The 17,500-nt window shown below is 37.6% G+C and overlaps 2 protein-coding genes across 2 annotated transcripts in view; one reads left to right on the plus strand and one right to left on the minus strand.

Moving 5' to 3' along the window:
• LOC143027571 (vitelline membrane outer layer protein 1-like) overlaps window positions 1–9,843 on the minus strand; it is a 26,279-nt gene extending 16,436 nt beyond the window's left edge. The window contains exon 1 of the mRNA XM_076188883.1: window positions 9,673–9,843. Coding sequence (XP_076044998.1) covers window positions 9,673–9,721 — 49 coding nt within the window. The 5' untranslated portion in view covers window positions 9,722–9,843. The remainder of the gene's footprint in view (window positions 1–9,672) is intronic.
• Window positions 1–17,500, plus strand: part of LOC143027572 (uncharacterized) — a 517,585-nt gene that overhangs the window by 16,602 nt on the left and 483,483 nt on the right. The gene's annotated exons all lie outside the window — the stretch shown is intronic.

Genomic DNA, 17,500 nt, shown 5'->3' on the forward strand with positions numbered 1-17,500 from the left:
TTTAAAGCTATGTCATTTATTCTTGAGAATTCATCATCCAAAAACTCCGGACTACAAATCCGATAAGCACGAAGGTACATTGAAGATAACACAGATGCTTTGGTCCTGTAATGATGAGAAGAGTAAAAATGAACATATGAAAGAACATTAGTAGGTTTCCTATAAACATCAAATTTGAAAGACCTTTCGTTTCTGTATATCAATACATCAAGGAAAGGTAATTGATTATTTTGTTCTATTTCCATGGTAAAATTGATTGAAGGGACTAAGGCATTAAGTTGTGACAAGAAAGTTGACGGGTCAGCATTAACAGGCCAAATGCACAAAATATCATCAATGTACCTAAACCAAGTAACATTTTGGGGGAGAATATTGGGTAACAACTTTGTTTAAAAAAATTCCATATAAAGATTGCTAAGAATTGGAGAAATCGGATTACCCATTGCCATACCGAAATTCTGTAAATAATAGTTACCGTTAAACACAAAATGAGATTCCAAAACACACAATTTAATTAAATCAATAATGGTGGCAGTAGGCAGTGGTAAATCAAATTTCTCCAATTCTTCTTCAAGATACACTAATAAATCAAAAACTGGAACACGGGTGAATAACGAAGTGATATCATAACTAATAAGAGAAAAAAATCATAGTTAACATTAAGGTTATTAAGTTTGTTAACTAACTCTACATTGTTGTGTATGTGGCTGTGGGAAATTGTCCCTACTAGAGGGCTCAAAACGGACACAAGCCACTTGGACAAATTGTACCCAGCAGATCCTCGGGAACATGTAATATATATATGTATATATATGTATATATATATATATATATATATACATATATACATATATATATATATATGCATATATGTATATATATACATATATATACATATATATATATACATTTATATATATATATATATATATACATATGTATGTATATATGCAAAGTATATGAAAGGAAGCACTAGTAAAAAAAATATTTTTCAATCTTTTGTTTTGGTTTACCTTTATAGAAAGTCCTCTTAGCTTGTTTTAAACATTTGTCCAGAAAGAATTTGGGATATTCTAACTGTGTTCCGATGCCATAAATTTTGCTCATTTCATCATTCACATATTCTGGGCTGCAAATGCGCAAGCCATGAAGGAACGTGGAAGAAAATGCTGGCTGTTTAACTATCATGGTGAGCAGAATAGTAATGGATATACGCATTAATATTGGTTGGTTTTCGGTGAATACTATATCTAAACTTCCGATTGCACCTATGGATGTTACAATCCAGGAAAGAAATGCATGAATCATTTTCAGTTTCTACAGTGAACTTAATAGAAGGAACCAATTGATTTAATTTTAGCATAAAAGCATCAATAATGTGTTAAGTGATAGGAAAAGTGCTTTCATGAATACTATACCTGATTATTGGAAACCGTTATTACTTGACAATATCCACGACTAATTAAGAATTTCCGAACTCCATTATGCTACACTTCTTAATGTGACAAAATTTTTCTGTTTCCACGGCCTCGCCGAGGGACCCAACCAGAGCTTTCACGCTTCGGAGAGGGAGCTAAATGTTCCACTTGTCCTAATTATACTCTGTATCTTAACTTGTTCATAAACACTTTTCTGTATTTCTTGATAATGTGAATATATCACGAAAGCGCTCAGACTCCGTGTGTTTTTCCTCTTCCTAGTGGATTCTGCATATATGTATATATATATATATTATATATACATATATATACATATATATATATATACATATAGTACACACACACACACACACACACACACACACACACACACACACACACACACACACACACACACACACACACACACACACACACACACACACAGACACACACACACACACACGCACACACACACACACACACACACACACACACACACACACACACACACACACACACACACACACACACATATATATACACACACATACACACACACACACACACACACACACACACACACACACACACACACACACACACACACACACACACACACACACACACACACACACACACACACACACACACACACACACACACACACACACACACACACACACATATATATATATATATATATATATATATATATATATATATATATATATATATATATATATCAGGCACGTGCCGAGAGTAATTACTCAGGGTAGGCAGTCAGTGACCTTCATGTAGTAAACTATTATCAAAAGGTTTGCCTTATATAAAAGAAGAGAAATATTTTTTTTTTTACTAATTTTATTAAACTATTTGTCCAAGAAATCCATTCCTCTCTCTTTCTTTGTAGCAAAAATATCTGTCACTTTTTCATAGAAACTGAAAGTAGGGTCTTGCTCTATTTTGTTAAGTCTTTCCTTTTCAATGGATATTAAAGCAAGTGAAGAAAGTCTTTAATTTTTCCTTCTGTTTCTAGTGTAGTTCTTAGTTCTTTTCAAAGCAGACAACGATCTCTCCACAGAAACGGGCATAACAGAAGTTGTCAAAATTAATTGCAGCAATTTCACAGCTTCAGGGAACGTTTGGGTCTGTTCATTTTCAAATATAAAATCAAGCAAAGTTTTAACCAATTTATCTCGAAACACTTGTGCATTGTAAATTCCAGCTAAATCCACTTTCAGTCTTATAATGTCGAAAAAGTTTCCATAGCTCTTTTCTAAACTTTCAAATGCATCCTTATCAATTTGGCAAGCAGGATTTTGAAATTCATTTCCATGAACTAATGAAATTAACTATAAGTTTTTGAAATCAGCAAATCTTGCTTTCATGTTCTTCGGTATGTCATCCAAAATTACACCAAATATTCTCATTCTTTCTTCTTTAACTGAACATTTCGTATGCAATTCTGATTCAGTAAAGTTATTTTCTCTGTAACATTCTTCAAACTTTTCGTACAAATCCTCAAAATTGTTGTGCAAATCCTCAAGTAAATTTATTGTTCCAGTAATCCTCTCAATGCAGTATGGAATATTTACTATTTTGGTTTGTAAAACACTGAAAAGTGTGCCAGTTTTAATGAGAATGTCATGATAAACCATCAGAAAAAGTATGTTGAGTCTTTTATTACCCACCCATAAAAGCCATTGCTTCTCACTAAAGTAGCTGGATCCCACAATATAGGATTATTGTTCATGTTGTTGAAGAGCTTGCAAAGGTCTCCATGGTATTCTAAAATAGTCGGGATTGGTTCTGAATTCGAACTCCATCTCGTTGGCGCTTTCGTTGTAATGCATTTTCTCACTATCTCATCAAGAAATTGCATTCATTTTGCAGAGTGATGGAAAAATAAGGCAAGTGCCTCACAGGTCTTAACAAAGCTTGTACATTCAGTTATGAATTTTGCCGACTGAGATAGAACAAGGTTTAACTTAAGAGCATAGCAGTAAGTAAATAAAGCTGCTGGTGCTTTTTCTCTTACTTTAACTGGAACGCCATTTAAATGGGATGCCATTGCCATTGCCCCATCATACGTCTGTGCTACAAGTTTCTCAACACAGTCGTATTTATCCAAAGGATTAGAAATACACTCTGGAACACCTCCAACAGTTCTGTCCTTAAGAATGTCAAATCCTATAAAGCCTTCTTTGATATCAGAGTCCGACTCGTACTTCAATACTGTAAAATACTGAGCTGTACATAAAATATAGGTTGTTTCATCCACTTTTATGGCAAGGAATGAGGCTTCTTCAATTTCTTCTTTGATATTATTTTCTATATCCGTGCCTACTTCTTCAATCAAGTCATTTTGTATCTTATTAGAAAGACCAGAAAAAACTGATGAATCCTGTAAATATTGTGCCAAATTTTTATCAAATTTTGCAGCATAATTCAGTAACTCAACATAGTTTCCACGACTTAACGATGTTTTCTGTTTATTACCTCCGCGAAAAGCAAATTCTTGTTTAATAAAAGAACAAGTAGCACAAATCAGATTTTTTAATATATCTCTGTTCTCTTTAACCTATTTATTGTGTATTTCAATGCTGACAGACTTCTGCTTATCTAAGAGCAAGTCGACTCGTGTAGAACCAAATGTTATCAATGATATTTGGATTTCATAATGTGCTGCTGATCGTTCGCGTTTACTTAAAGCATTGGGCAAATTATCTCAATCGCAGTATCCTTCTTTTACCCACACACTTTCACTAGATACAGAAAATAGGAACCATGGGAAACAAAAGAGCCTTTTTGATGTAGTACAGCCGCACAACCACTCCTTCTTGCTATACCAAGCAGTTTGAAATGTTCAAATAATCTTTGTCCCTTTCTGTTGTTTTGGATCCTTAAGTTCTGGTTTTGGTCTACATTTTTTTATAATGTGTCTCTTTTCCTCATAAGCTAGTTTTGAAATGTCTTAAGGTATTCACTATCCATTGCTGGAAAGGGGAAAATGTAAGTAGATGGAAATAACCTGAAACTGAAGAAGAAGAAGAAGAAAAAAGAAATAAGCTAAACGCAGGCGCGCAACCTCACTCAAACGATGCAAAGTTCTGGTTTTGGTCTACCATTTTTTATAGTTTCTCATTTCTTCATTAGCTAGTTTTGAAAATGTCTTAAGATATTCACTATCCATTGCTGGAAAGGGGAAAAATGTAAATAAATGGAAATGAGCTAAAACTGAAGAAAAACACACAAGAAAATAAGCGAAACACAGGCGCGTATCCTCACTCAACGGAAGATGCCAAGCGACTGAGTTGAAGGCAGATTTATTTCTGCCTTTATAGCACGTAAAGAAAACGGTGTTGAAGGGGTGTATGTAGCACGTGGACTACACCACTACTATGCACAGCTTACATACTGATATTGAAAGGCAGAGGCGAATTATGCCTACCTAATCTGCAAAAAATTAAAATATTTTGCATTTTATGCATAATAATCAGAGTAACCTTCATAATTTTGTTGGATTAGGTGCATATTTTTTCACAGAAGGAAAATGTAGCTACTGATCTATTCTATTCAGGGTAGGCACTGCCTACCTTGCCTACCTAGACGGCACGTGCCTGATATATACATACATATATATATATATATATATATATATATATATATATATATATATATATATATATATTCGTGAAGAGCTGGAGTCTAAGTTTTTTTTTTTTTTTTTTTTTTTTTTTTTTTTTTTAAAGTACACACTGGACTCGTCGTTTGAAGTTTATTCCTACGATTCGAACCCTGTCCGGGGTTCGTCTTCAGGGCAATACAGTGGTAGCAAAAGGAAATCTATATAAATGGGGGAGTCTCCCTCGTACACTGGGTTGGTAACCCCGGTAACAGTTACATTCCAGAAAAATGCAAAAGTTACACATCCCAAAGATTGAGCATAGTTTGACCCGAAAATAACTCCAAATGGACCCCATACCACATAATTCACACATCAACACTAATATAAAAATAGCATGGCAAATGAAATCTTACACTGAAATATGTAAACCTTCCTAACAATAATGCAAAAGTTCCAATACGATGTATCTACCGTCGTCCGTAATGCGAAAGAACAAAGTTAAAAAAACTAACATACAAATATACAATACAACAATAAAGCGAATCAAAAGAGAATAAATAAGAAAATTATAATAAAGATAGATGAGTGACCTACCAAAATAGACAAAAAGTTCACATGCCAGGATGCACCGCAATATAACTAATAACCTAAAGTTAGTAAGCAGCACACAGCTGGTAATAACCACACGTCTGGAACAAACCTCACAAAACTTAATCAGCTGAACCGTTGACTCATAATAAACATGTGTAAGATGGCACATGTATACCCCTTCCCCCGTCAATACTTCCTGATGGACACAATATATCCTGAAATAAACTCACGTTAGGAGACGGAATCCCATATGGTTGATTATCATTTTCAATTTATGGGATTCCGTCTTCTGACGTAAGTTTATTTCCAGATACGCTGTGTCCATCAGGAAGTAGCGACCGGGGGAGGGCGGGGGGATTATACATATGCTATCTTACACATATTTATTCTGAGTCAGCGGTTCAGCTGATTATGTTTTGTGGGATTTGTTCCATACGTGTGTGTGTGTGTGTGTGTGTGTGTGTGTGTGTGTGTGTGTGTGTGTGTGTGTGTGTGTGTGTGTGTGTGTGTGTGTGTGTGTGTGTGTGTATTGTGTGTGTGTGTGTGTGTGTGTGTGTATGTGATTCTCCGGCAGCAGATCCTGCCTAACATGGATTCCTAAATATTTTTCCTCCTCCACCTTTGTGACTACTTTATGCCTCATTCTGCCATAAATCATTTCTAGGATTTTGCATTTCTTTTTGAATTTCATTCTCGAGTCCTAGATTTATTCGTAAATTTATTTATATCCTCTTCCTGCTATTTTATAATAAGTTTTTCTTCTTATTCTATTCATGAGCTTTGTATAATTTGCATATGATTTTGCATAAATACCTATTCCATTCACCATATCATTGACGTATATGAAGAACAGTACTAGCGGTTGTACTAAGTCCTTTGATATTTCACCACTCGCATCTCCAATCGGACATTTTATCCTTCACTACATTTTTGCATGCGCATTTGTTTCAGGAAATCGTTTGTTCATTCCAGTATGTTCCCTTTAAGTTATCCAACTTTTTCCAATTTGCATATTGATATTGTCTGTGATATCTTGTCGAAAAGCATTTTCAGGTCTAGATATTGACAAACTACTCAACTCTCTCTTCATGATAGCATATCGACAATTCACAAACAAAAATATGACGACATGGTTGCAAAATACTTTTATTTGTTGTTGAATCTGAATTGATTTTGTTCAAGATTCCTATTTCCTCCAAATAATTCATCAATCTCCTTTCTACAATATTTCACACATTTTGGCTCTCAGGTAGGTCAAATACTGGATTATGATTCAGAGATTTTGATATTCTTTCTCCCGTGAAGACTTGTATTGCCAGTGCTCAGTTTATTGTCACCTTTCCGCCTTTGTTTTCTGAATTCTTGCATAACTTAACTTTAGAGCCCATCTGGACTTAAGGTATTTCGTGCTTTTAGATTCTCGAGATGTTTATACATTTCTCGAAATTCCACTTGTATAGTATTCAATACATTTCCATCAGTTTTTTCCTTCTCTCCCTCGAAATTCTTTTCCATGGTGAATATCGACTGGGAAATTTGGTTCATCATATACGCTTGCATTTTTCCTTCCTCAAATAATATCCCTTCAACATTTCGTTTGTGTGTATATTGTGCGTGTATGTGTGATTCACCATGGTCTTGGATCATGCGTTGGACTCGTGATTGACAGCTATTACCCTCCCGGAAGAGAGCTCAGAGCTCATATATAACCGGTCCATGGGTACTGCTGTGACCTTACACGCACACACACATACAACTCCCCGCCCACAAGAGTTGGAGTAACGACTCGCAGCGCAGCGATACTGAAATTATTTCAGCCCTGGGCGGAATTCGAACTCAGACCACTGTAGCAGCAGTTGCGAACATTACCGCTGCACCGTCGAGTCGTGTATGTAGTTGTGTGTGTGTATGTGTGATTCACCATAATCTTTGATCAACCTTAATGAGAGCTCAGAGCTCATATACGCACGATCTATGGTTAATGCTGTGACCTTACAAATACACACAATTAACTCCTTGCCCACGAGAGTCGGAGTGCCGGCTCAGATCGCAGCGGTGATGAAATTATTTCAGCCCTGGGCGGGAATCGAACTCAGGCCGCTGGAATAGTTGTTGCGAACTGTATCACTGCGCCGTCAAGAAGTGTGTGATTCACCACCATGTTCTTGGATTACGTGTTGGGCTCGTGATCGATAGCTATTTACCTCCCGGAAGAGAGCTCAGAGCTCATATATGACCAGTCTATAGGTACTGCTGTGACCTTACACGCACACACACACCCAACACCCCACCCACAAGAGCTGGAGTATCGACTCGCAGTGGAGCGGTGCTGAAATTATTTCAGCCCTAGGCAGGATTCGAACCTGGACCGCCGTAGTGGCGGCCGCGAACGCTATCTTTGCGTGTGTGTATGTGTGTGTGTGTGTGTGTGTGTGTATTTACCTAGATGTATTATACGGGAAGGGAGCCATACTTGTAGTGACCCGTCTTTGTATCTTTCAGCATCAAGTTTTTTCTTGTGTGTGTGTGTGTGCGCGCGTGTGTGTGGGCGCGCGCGCGCGTGTGTGTGTATGTGTGATACACTTTGGTCATTGGATCACGTATTGGAATCGTGATCGACAGCTATTTCCCTCCCAGAAGAGAGCTCAAACCTCGTATGACCGATCTATGGGTAATGCTTTGACCTTACACTCACACAAACACCCAATTCCCCGCCCACGAGAATTGGAGTAACAACTCGAAGCGCAGCGATACTGAAATTATTTTCAGCTTTGGGCAGGATTCGAACCCGGACCGCCGTAGTGACAGTCTGGGACTCTACCAACGGCGCCACCGAGTGTGTGTGTGAGAGAGAGAGTGTGTGTGTGTGTGTGTTTGTGTGTGAGAGTGTGTGTGTGTTTGTGTGTATGAGTGTGTGTGTGTGTGTATGTGTGTGTGTGTGTGTGTGTGTGTGTGTGTGTGTGTGTGTGTGTGTGTGTGTGTGAGTGTGTGTGTGTGTGCGTGTGGACCATAATGCCCCGATTCCACTACCAAATAAGGACATTTCCTTCTTTAGCAGCTCCTGACCCTTGAGCGAGACACGGTGACCACACACAGCACAAGCAGTAGAACGTAATGCACGTACTTCCCAGCGTTGCTCTCCAACGCCTCATTGAGTCATACCTTAGAATTTCATAAGTAGACGAGTGTAATGATAAACAAATGAATCAAACCTTACGAACATCTATCGGATGACGTTCTGGAGCCAAGATATAAGCGTGAAGCTGGTTCTCCTTGATATGTATTGCGTCGCTGAGTAGAATCCATTTATTAGATAGAGATCATTCGTGTTGCTGCAATAGCACATTTGAGGTGTGCCAAGGTCACATTCCGTGCATTTATAGACATTCACACAAATTCACCCACTCTCATATACTAGCAATACCTATTTACTCACAAACACGTACATACATATAACTCGCCATCTCAGCGTCTTATTGGCCCCCAGAAGAGGACAATGTTTATGCAAACACCTATGCAAGCTTTCTCTTATGTCTTAGTTCAAAACCAACGACAATGAACCTTGCTCTCACCCCTGACAGAGAGCATATATGCTCTCCCGCTCACACTCGGGCGTTCGTCGGTGCATGAGCACATGGCTGTGCATATTTGCGCTTGTGCGCTTTGGTGCCCAGCAGGCAACGCGCGCTTTGTATGCGCACGCATACGTCGGCCGAGGGAGGGCGCACCCCACGGCATCCCTTGGGCCCGACACTCTGCACACTCGAATGAGTTTACACCAGTGATTCTTAACCTTTTTCAGTGCCTATATTCCTTTATTATAAAAAAAAAAAAAAAAATCTTCTCGTACCCCCATCCAATATAAATTCAATGCAAACATAGTTATTGGTGATATAAATATGTGTGTGTGTGTGTGTGTGTGTGTGTGTGTGTGTGTGTGTGTGTTTATGTGTGTGTATACGAGTTTGCCTGTGCATATGTTTCTCAATATGTTCACCTTTATAAGTAAGTAACGTTCCTGCTACAACTTACCAGCGGCAAAGCCGATGAGAACAACAAAGAGCAAGAATGCCTTCCCCATCTTGTGTGGTGGTCTTCGGTCGGTAAGACAACGATAATGAGTATACCAGTAGGCGCCCAAAGACTTTATAGGCTTCTGTTACCGCCTGAGAATTATAATGTTGCTTCCACCATACCCACCCCGCTGCATGAGAATTTTCTTACAATCAGGGCAGGAGTAGTTGTTGCGGTTTTCATATGGGTTCGGCCAAGAATTGGCAATTTATGATTTTTGTGAACGAAATTTTATGGAGGAAGAGACACTAAGTAGTGGTAAGCTTGAAACACATTTGTTGATTTCACAAGCATTGATTACCCCAAGATAGGATTTTTTTTTCTTTTTATAGAATGAGACAACTTTGCAGTTTACCCAAAAAAATATTATTAGATTAAACAAAACTATTTAGAAAAGTATTTTTGTGCAAATACATCTAAATTTCTAATTAGGATATAGCTATTACCATTATGGATTTCTCAAGAACTCTCATGCAGACATACCTTTACAAACGTTTACACACAATCACACACACACACACACACACACACACACACACACACACACACACACACACACACACACACACACACACACACACACACACACACACACACACACACACACACACACACACACACACACACACACACACACACACACACACACACACACACACACACACACACACACACACACACACACACACACACACACACACACAAGAAAAGAACGGAGAACGAAAGGAAGGAGTTTTTTTTGGAGAGTGATGGACTTGAAACTGAGGAAATGGTACACAGGGGAAAAGGAAATGCAGGAGCAAGAAGAAAAGGCAGAAAATGAAAAAAGTTAAAGGTAACATATACCAACATAGACGGATTGATATCAGGGATAGATGAATTGAATGACTATGTGGAACAAAAAAAAAAGAAAAAAAAGGAAAGAAAAACAGATATAATGGGGGAATTGTGGAGACAAAATTGAAAGGATCATTACCACCAAATAGTATAGGCCAAGGATTATATAATTGTTGGACCAGAAACAGAGAAACAAAGCAGGATGGAGGAGTCATGCTGCTAACCAAGAAAGACCTAAATGTGACAAAAATCACAGAAGTAGAGAACAATGTGGAGTTGATTATGATAAGAATTAAGGACAGAGATATGAAAAATAGAAAGTATGCAGTTATTTATGTCCAGCCTAAAACTAACGCATGGAATGAAAGTGAACACTCCAAAATGCTGGAAGACACAAGAAAAACAGTAAGTGAAATACTAAAGAATGAAGGAGATCTGGTAATTATGGGTGATTATAACTCGAAAGAAATATGTTGGGAAGAAATGACTGTGAAAGGTGGAGAAGATCACTGGGGAAACATACTACTGGAAATGAGCATCGATTACACATTGACACAATGGGTCAAGGAAAACATCACATATAGAAATAACGATGAACCTCCAAGATTGGATTTGATATTCATATCAGAACCCGAAATTGTGGATAAAATCGAATACAAGACACCAACTGGAAAAAGTGATCACATACTACTAGAACTAGAATTAAATGAAGAAAGAAATATAGAAATAAACGAAAGACACAGAAAAGGAAGACTAATGTATAACAAAACAGATTTTGGGAAACTTAGAAAATTCTTTCAAGAACCAAATTGGGAAAAATTTAATAATGAAGAAACAAAGGAGGAAGAGAGATGGGCAATTTGGAAGGAAATCTATAATGAAAGAGGGGACAAGTATGTACCTAGGGAAAAACAAGAAAGGGTATACATAAAATCCTGGTACAATATAAAGTGCAGTGAAGCAAAAAACAGAAGAGATAAAACCTGGAAAAGATGGAAAAAAAATCTGATAAATTGAAAATATACACCAAACTAAGAAATGAATATGTAAAAATACGTAGGGAAGAAAAAAGAAATTATGAAAAGGATATAATAGACAAATGTAAAGATCAACCTAAATTATTTTATAGATATGTAAACGGCAAACTAAAAAATAAACAGGAAATACTTAAATTACGTCAAGGTAAGAGAGAATACACAGAATATATAGAAATGGCAGATATTATGAACAAACATTTCAAATCTGTATTCACAAAAAAAAAAAAAAAAAAAAAAAAAAAAAAAAAACTACAAAACTATGAACAAAGAAATGAAGTAAGATTTCCTCCAATGAAGGAATTAAATATTACTCAGAATGAAATAAGGAATCAAATATTAAAGCTTGACGTTAGCAAATCACATGGCCCGGACGGAGTTGTAATCAGGATACTAATGGAATGTATAGATGAACTAACAGGAAAAATATACAAAATAGTTGAATGCTCACTCAAAGAAGGAAAACTACCAGGAGACTGGAAAATGCCAGTATATAAGGGGGAAATAAGGAAGACCCAACAAGTTATAGACCGGTGTCCCTAACGAGTACAAAAGTTAAATTTTGTGAGAGGACCATCAAAGATAGACAAAATATCTGGAGGAGAGCAATATACTGAACCCGAGGCAATCTGGATTCAAACAGGAAAGATCATGTACCACTAATTTGATTTGTTTCTATTCAAGATTGATAGATATATTGCACGAAAGGGATGGCTGGGAGGACTGTGCCTTCCTGGACTTACAAATTGCATTTGATAAGGTACCACACAAAAAATTGCTATATAAAATGGAAACAATAGGAGGCATACATGGAAAACTATTAAATTGGATGGAGGACTTCCTATATGGAAGAAAAATGAGAGTAGTTCTCATAGACAAATATTCAAAATGGGAAGAAATGAGTAGTGGAGTCCTACAGGGGTCAGTGCTGGCTCCGATAATGTTTACTATATATGTAAATGACATGGAGAAAAGTATTGAATGTTATATTAATTTCTTGGTGGATGACACCAAGTTATTAAAGAAAACAAACTCCGAAATAGACTGTGACTCATTACAGAGTGATCTGAACAAAGTTTCAGAGTGGAGCAAGAAATGGGAGTAGAATTCAACATCAAGAAATGTTGTATAATCGAACTTGAGAAAAGCAAGAATAGAATATCAGGACAGTATAAAATTGACGGAAAAGAAGTAAAGAAAGTAAATTCTGAAAGGGACCTAGGAGTAATCATTACCAAAGACATGTCGCCAGATAAACATATAAATATAATAATCGGAGAAACATACAATTTATTGAGATCAATAGAGGTGGCCTTTAAATACCTGGATAAGGTAATGATTAAGAAAATATTACAAACATTGATAAGACCAAAACTGGAATATGCAGCGCTGATGTGGTCACTCAGCACAAAAAAGAATATAAAAAAATTAGAAAGAATACAAAGAGCAACGACAAAGATGGCCCCAACACTTTTAAACCTGAAACTCAAAAAAGGACAAAAAAAAAGGACAACTACGGAAGAGACCTGAAAAAGAACAGCTTCCCACACAGAGTGATAGATATATGGAACAAATTGGACGAAAAAATAGTGTGTGCAAACGCAATACAAGAATCTAAGAACAAGTTTGATCTTGTGAGATACAAAAACGGGTCACAACGAGTATAGCTTCCCGTAAAATACACTAGACAACTAGGTAAAGACACACACACACACACACACACACACACACACACACACACACACACACACACACACACACACACACACACACACACACACACACACACACACACACACACACACACACACACACACACACACACACACACACACACACACACACACACACACACTCAAAGACAGATAACCACAGGCACACTGAAGAGCGCATCATAGTAATTAAATTAATTTTCCTTCTCGTCGTCGTCGTCGTCAATCTTACCCTCCTTTTCCTCCTCCTGCTCCTCTTCCTCCATCTCTATTGGCTGAAGTGGCAATATTACTCCCCTTTTTGAGAATTTCATTAGCTGGATGTGACTTGTCCACTTTCAATTCCTGCCTGCTGTAGTGTAAAGGGGGTCGCGATCGAACTAAATTCTCTTCAGACCAGTGTCCTTTCTACAGTTGCATAAAGTTGCCTGATGGCGTCATCAATGGCATGCTGGTCTCGCATTTACGTAGTTGTGGGTTCGAATCCCGTAGTGACTGTTACAGTCCAAGCTCATACTAGCGCAAAGGTGACTGTTTTGGCCCCAGCTACTCAGCGCCTCCTGGTGTAGGCTCCTCCTCTTAGCCGGAACAAAAGTGATGAATCACGTCATTGAGGTAATAATGATGTTTTTTGAAACATTTCCTATATTTACATAGTTTGAAAATTCGTATTCGTTTTGAGTACTTTTATTGCGCATTTCATTGAAGATCTTGTAGGTGGATTATTTTTGAGTATTTTCATCACACAATTTGTTGAATATGTCTTTACAATACGGATCACTTTAGAGTACTTTTATCTACGTTTTTGAAAAAATATAAAAATACAAGCTAATGTGCATACAGAGGGCCGTTCGGGAAAGAAAGTTAAATGAAAATCAATCGTTTCGAAGTTAAACGTCAGTGTCAAGGAAGTGTCTTGAATTTTCCTAAAAAAAGAAAGAAAAAAAAGAAAAAGAAAAAAAAGTCTTTATTGTTCGAATAGAAAAAAGAAAGACAGGGGGTGCTAGCTGGCTCTTGCAAAAAGAAATCGTACAGAGAAAAAAATATGAAAAGTTTCAGAAAATCTAGTATTGTGTGACCTAAGAACGTTGAAATGCAACTTCTGAATATATTTGAATCAACTAATTTTTCGTGTAGGTCTACAGAAGCTCTATGATATATTAATTTTATACCTTTTATATCTACCTTTTATGTCAGTTTGAACAGAGCCACTTTTTCTTCCAAGTGAAAATATTTGTTTCTGATTCGTCAAGGCTAAACATAGAAACTTGCCTTTTTCGATTATCTGATCTGCCTTCTACTGATTGTAGATGATGAGTCATTTATTAGTCTTTCCTGTCTTTATAACCAATATTCATTTAAAGGTCTAGATCGGTGGTTCTCAACCTGGGAATCTGGGATCTATGACCCCTTGGGAGCCCACAGAGCTTTACAAGGGTGGACACAAACCAAAAACTAAATGTAGTCAGTGGATGCACATCGATTGAGTTTAATGATGAAGTGGTCTCCAGTAGGCTAGGGAACTGAAACACACAAGTATGGGATACATGAGGAAACGTGTTGAGACCCACTGGCCTAGATGATAGCTTTTGTTTGTAGATCTCAGGAAGAGTTTGCAAACATTAGGCAGCCAATTAATAGAATGATGTACTGTATTTACTAATGCCTTTATGTTCTGTTTCACTAAACAAAACAACTAGACATTTCCATTTATGTACTCTATATGTGAAGTAAACGATTGAACCAGTCTATAATGAATTTATTTCCTTGTGTCTTCTAAAAGATCTATCGATATGGTATCATCTTCAAACAATTTTCCTAATTTATTACTTTTCAGGCAAGAAATTGATACTAATTTTTGGTACACAACTGACGCTTCTTGATATATAGTTGATGAGAATTTATAGTTTAGAAGTAAACCTTCTTATAAAGCTTTTAAATCTGGTTAGCATCCTATGTGGATCTAATGTCTCCATTATTACAATTCAATCTCTCTCTGCCTTGTTTCTGTTTGAGACCCTCGCTTGTACAAATTATTTGATCCATATGATGTTCGTGCATAGTGTATATTATGACCACGATATAAGTTCATGCGTCTAATATGGCATTACGTTTCAATATGCTATCAACTATCAAACAAGAATCCTTCTCTACCAGATCTTTGATTCTTTTTTACTTCTACAGTTGAGAAAACAGTAACTATGTTGTTGTTTACTGAATTTTTCTTTTATCCTATTGAACTAGATTGATTCTGTAACACGGAAGCTGATATTCTCTCTATTTCTTTTTATATCAGAATCTCTAGCTTATAATCTGAGAATTTCGCACAATATACCCATGTGCATTCATCGTTTTCAAATTGCCGAATGCTCAGTTTCGATTGGCGCTAACTCGCGCAGGATAACTGCATCGCCCTGAATCTCTTCCACAGCGATATGTACTTATCCTTTTATTCTGGCCACTGCCAGAGTTTTTCGCTCATTTCATTGGTCCCACGTCGTGAGACACGGGCTTAATCCTATCACATTTAATACCGTCCGGATGGTCTGTCTGTCTCAATTCACCCTTTCGCTGCGTATTGCGACTGTAATCGTGCGGCCTGTGATTTTGCTCTGCGACGACAGAATGACGCAAGGGCCAGGGTGGGGAGTGGCTTAACTGTTCTCTCGTGTTACCAAGGAGCCCTGAAGACCGTCATCAGGTTGCAAGGTCACGTCCACCTCTCTCTCTCCCATTATAGTGTTTCTGCTTTAACTTTTATGCAGTCGATGCACGGCGGATTTTATTCAAACAGCAGTCATTTACGATTGAAGATTAATCTCCACTCAGAATATAATGCTGACCATTCTTAATTTTCAGAGAGAGAGAGAGAGAGAGAGAGAGAGAGAGAGAGAGAGAGAGAGAGAGAGAGAGAGAGAGAGAGAGAGAGAGAGAGAGAGAGAGAGAGAGAGAGAGAGAGAGAGAGAGAGAGAGAGAGAGATAGAGAGAGAGAGAGAGAGAGAGAGAGAGAGAGAGAGAGAGAGAGAGAGAGAGAGAGAGAGAGAGAGAGAGAGAGAGAGAGAGAGAGAGAGAGAGAGAGAGAGAGAGAGAGAGAGAGAGCTGGAATCTTCCCGATTCATTTCCCCCTATGTGTACCCGTCTTTATCCCGTGTATCTGAAGATGTAGGTAGATTACTGACATTTACCCTTTAACTGCACAAGAGTTTCTTTCTCCTGAATAAAATCGCCAGTCGGCACCCAAAATTACCGGTGAAAGGATCAAGCTGCATGTGTGTGTTGAATATAACATCCAAACACTACTACTAACACATGTGTAATCACCGTCACAACCGAACGATAAAAAAGGGGTAATTAATAGAAATAAGTAACAACCGTGCAAAAATTTCCTAGGTATTTTTTCGACCGTCTCAATGGGGCTACACACATGTATCTGAAGATGTAAGGAGATTACCGACGTCTACCCTCGAAGATGAACCGTATTTTAATGTAGCTATATTAACTATGTTGTTGAAATCAGCTATATTAACTATGTTGTTGAAATCAGGCAATATGTACCATGCATAGAACTGTAATCTTAAGAGGCAATTAACAGACATGTAAAGCCAACACTTCGTTTAATGTAACAAGCCATTGCCAAATAAACAGAAAATATAGTGATGATTGCATCGGTCTGATTCGGACTCAATCCTCCGAGGAAACTTCTATGACGAAGAAACGTCTTTATGAATTTTGATGATACCACCGCTGGGAGGATAGAGTGCCAAAGGACTGGAGGAGTGCCTGTATAGTTCTACTTTACAAGAGAAAAGGGGACAAATGTGAGTGTAGTGGTTTCAGAGGGATCAGTTTGTTGAGTGTACAGTAGTGGAGAAGGCTTATGGGAGGAATTGGAGCGGAAAAGAGAGAGTAATTGGTGAGGAGCAGTGTGGGTTTAGGCAAGGTAGGGGTTGCGTGGATCAGATTATTGTGGTAAGGCAGATATGAAAGAAAACTTTAGTAAAAGACAATGATATTTTTTGGGCCCCTATGGACTTGAAAAAAAAGAATTATGACAATATAGACAGGGAGGTAATGTTGGAGGTATTGTAGATATATGGGATCAGGAGGTGGGAACTGTAAGGGCAGTCAAGAGTTTTTACGAAAGTAGTAGAACCTATGCGAGCATTGTAAATGGAGAGAGAGTGATTTCAGGTAAAGGTGGGG

This window comes from Oratosquilla oratoria, chromosome 8 (assembly GCF_046742065.1).
Source record: "Oratosquilla oratoria isolate Oo_2021 chromosome 8, ASM4674206v1, whole genome shotgun sequence".
Lineage (NCBI taxonomy): Eukaryota > Metazoa > Arthropoda > Malacostraca > Stomatopoda > Squillidae > Oratosquilla > Oratosquilla oratoria.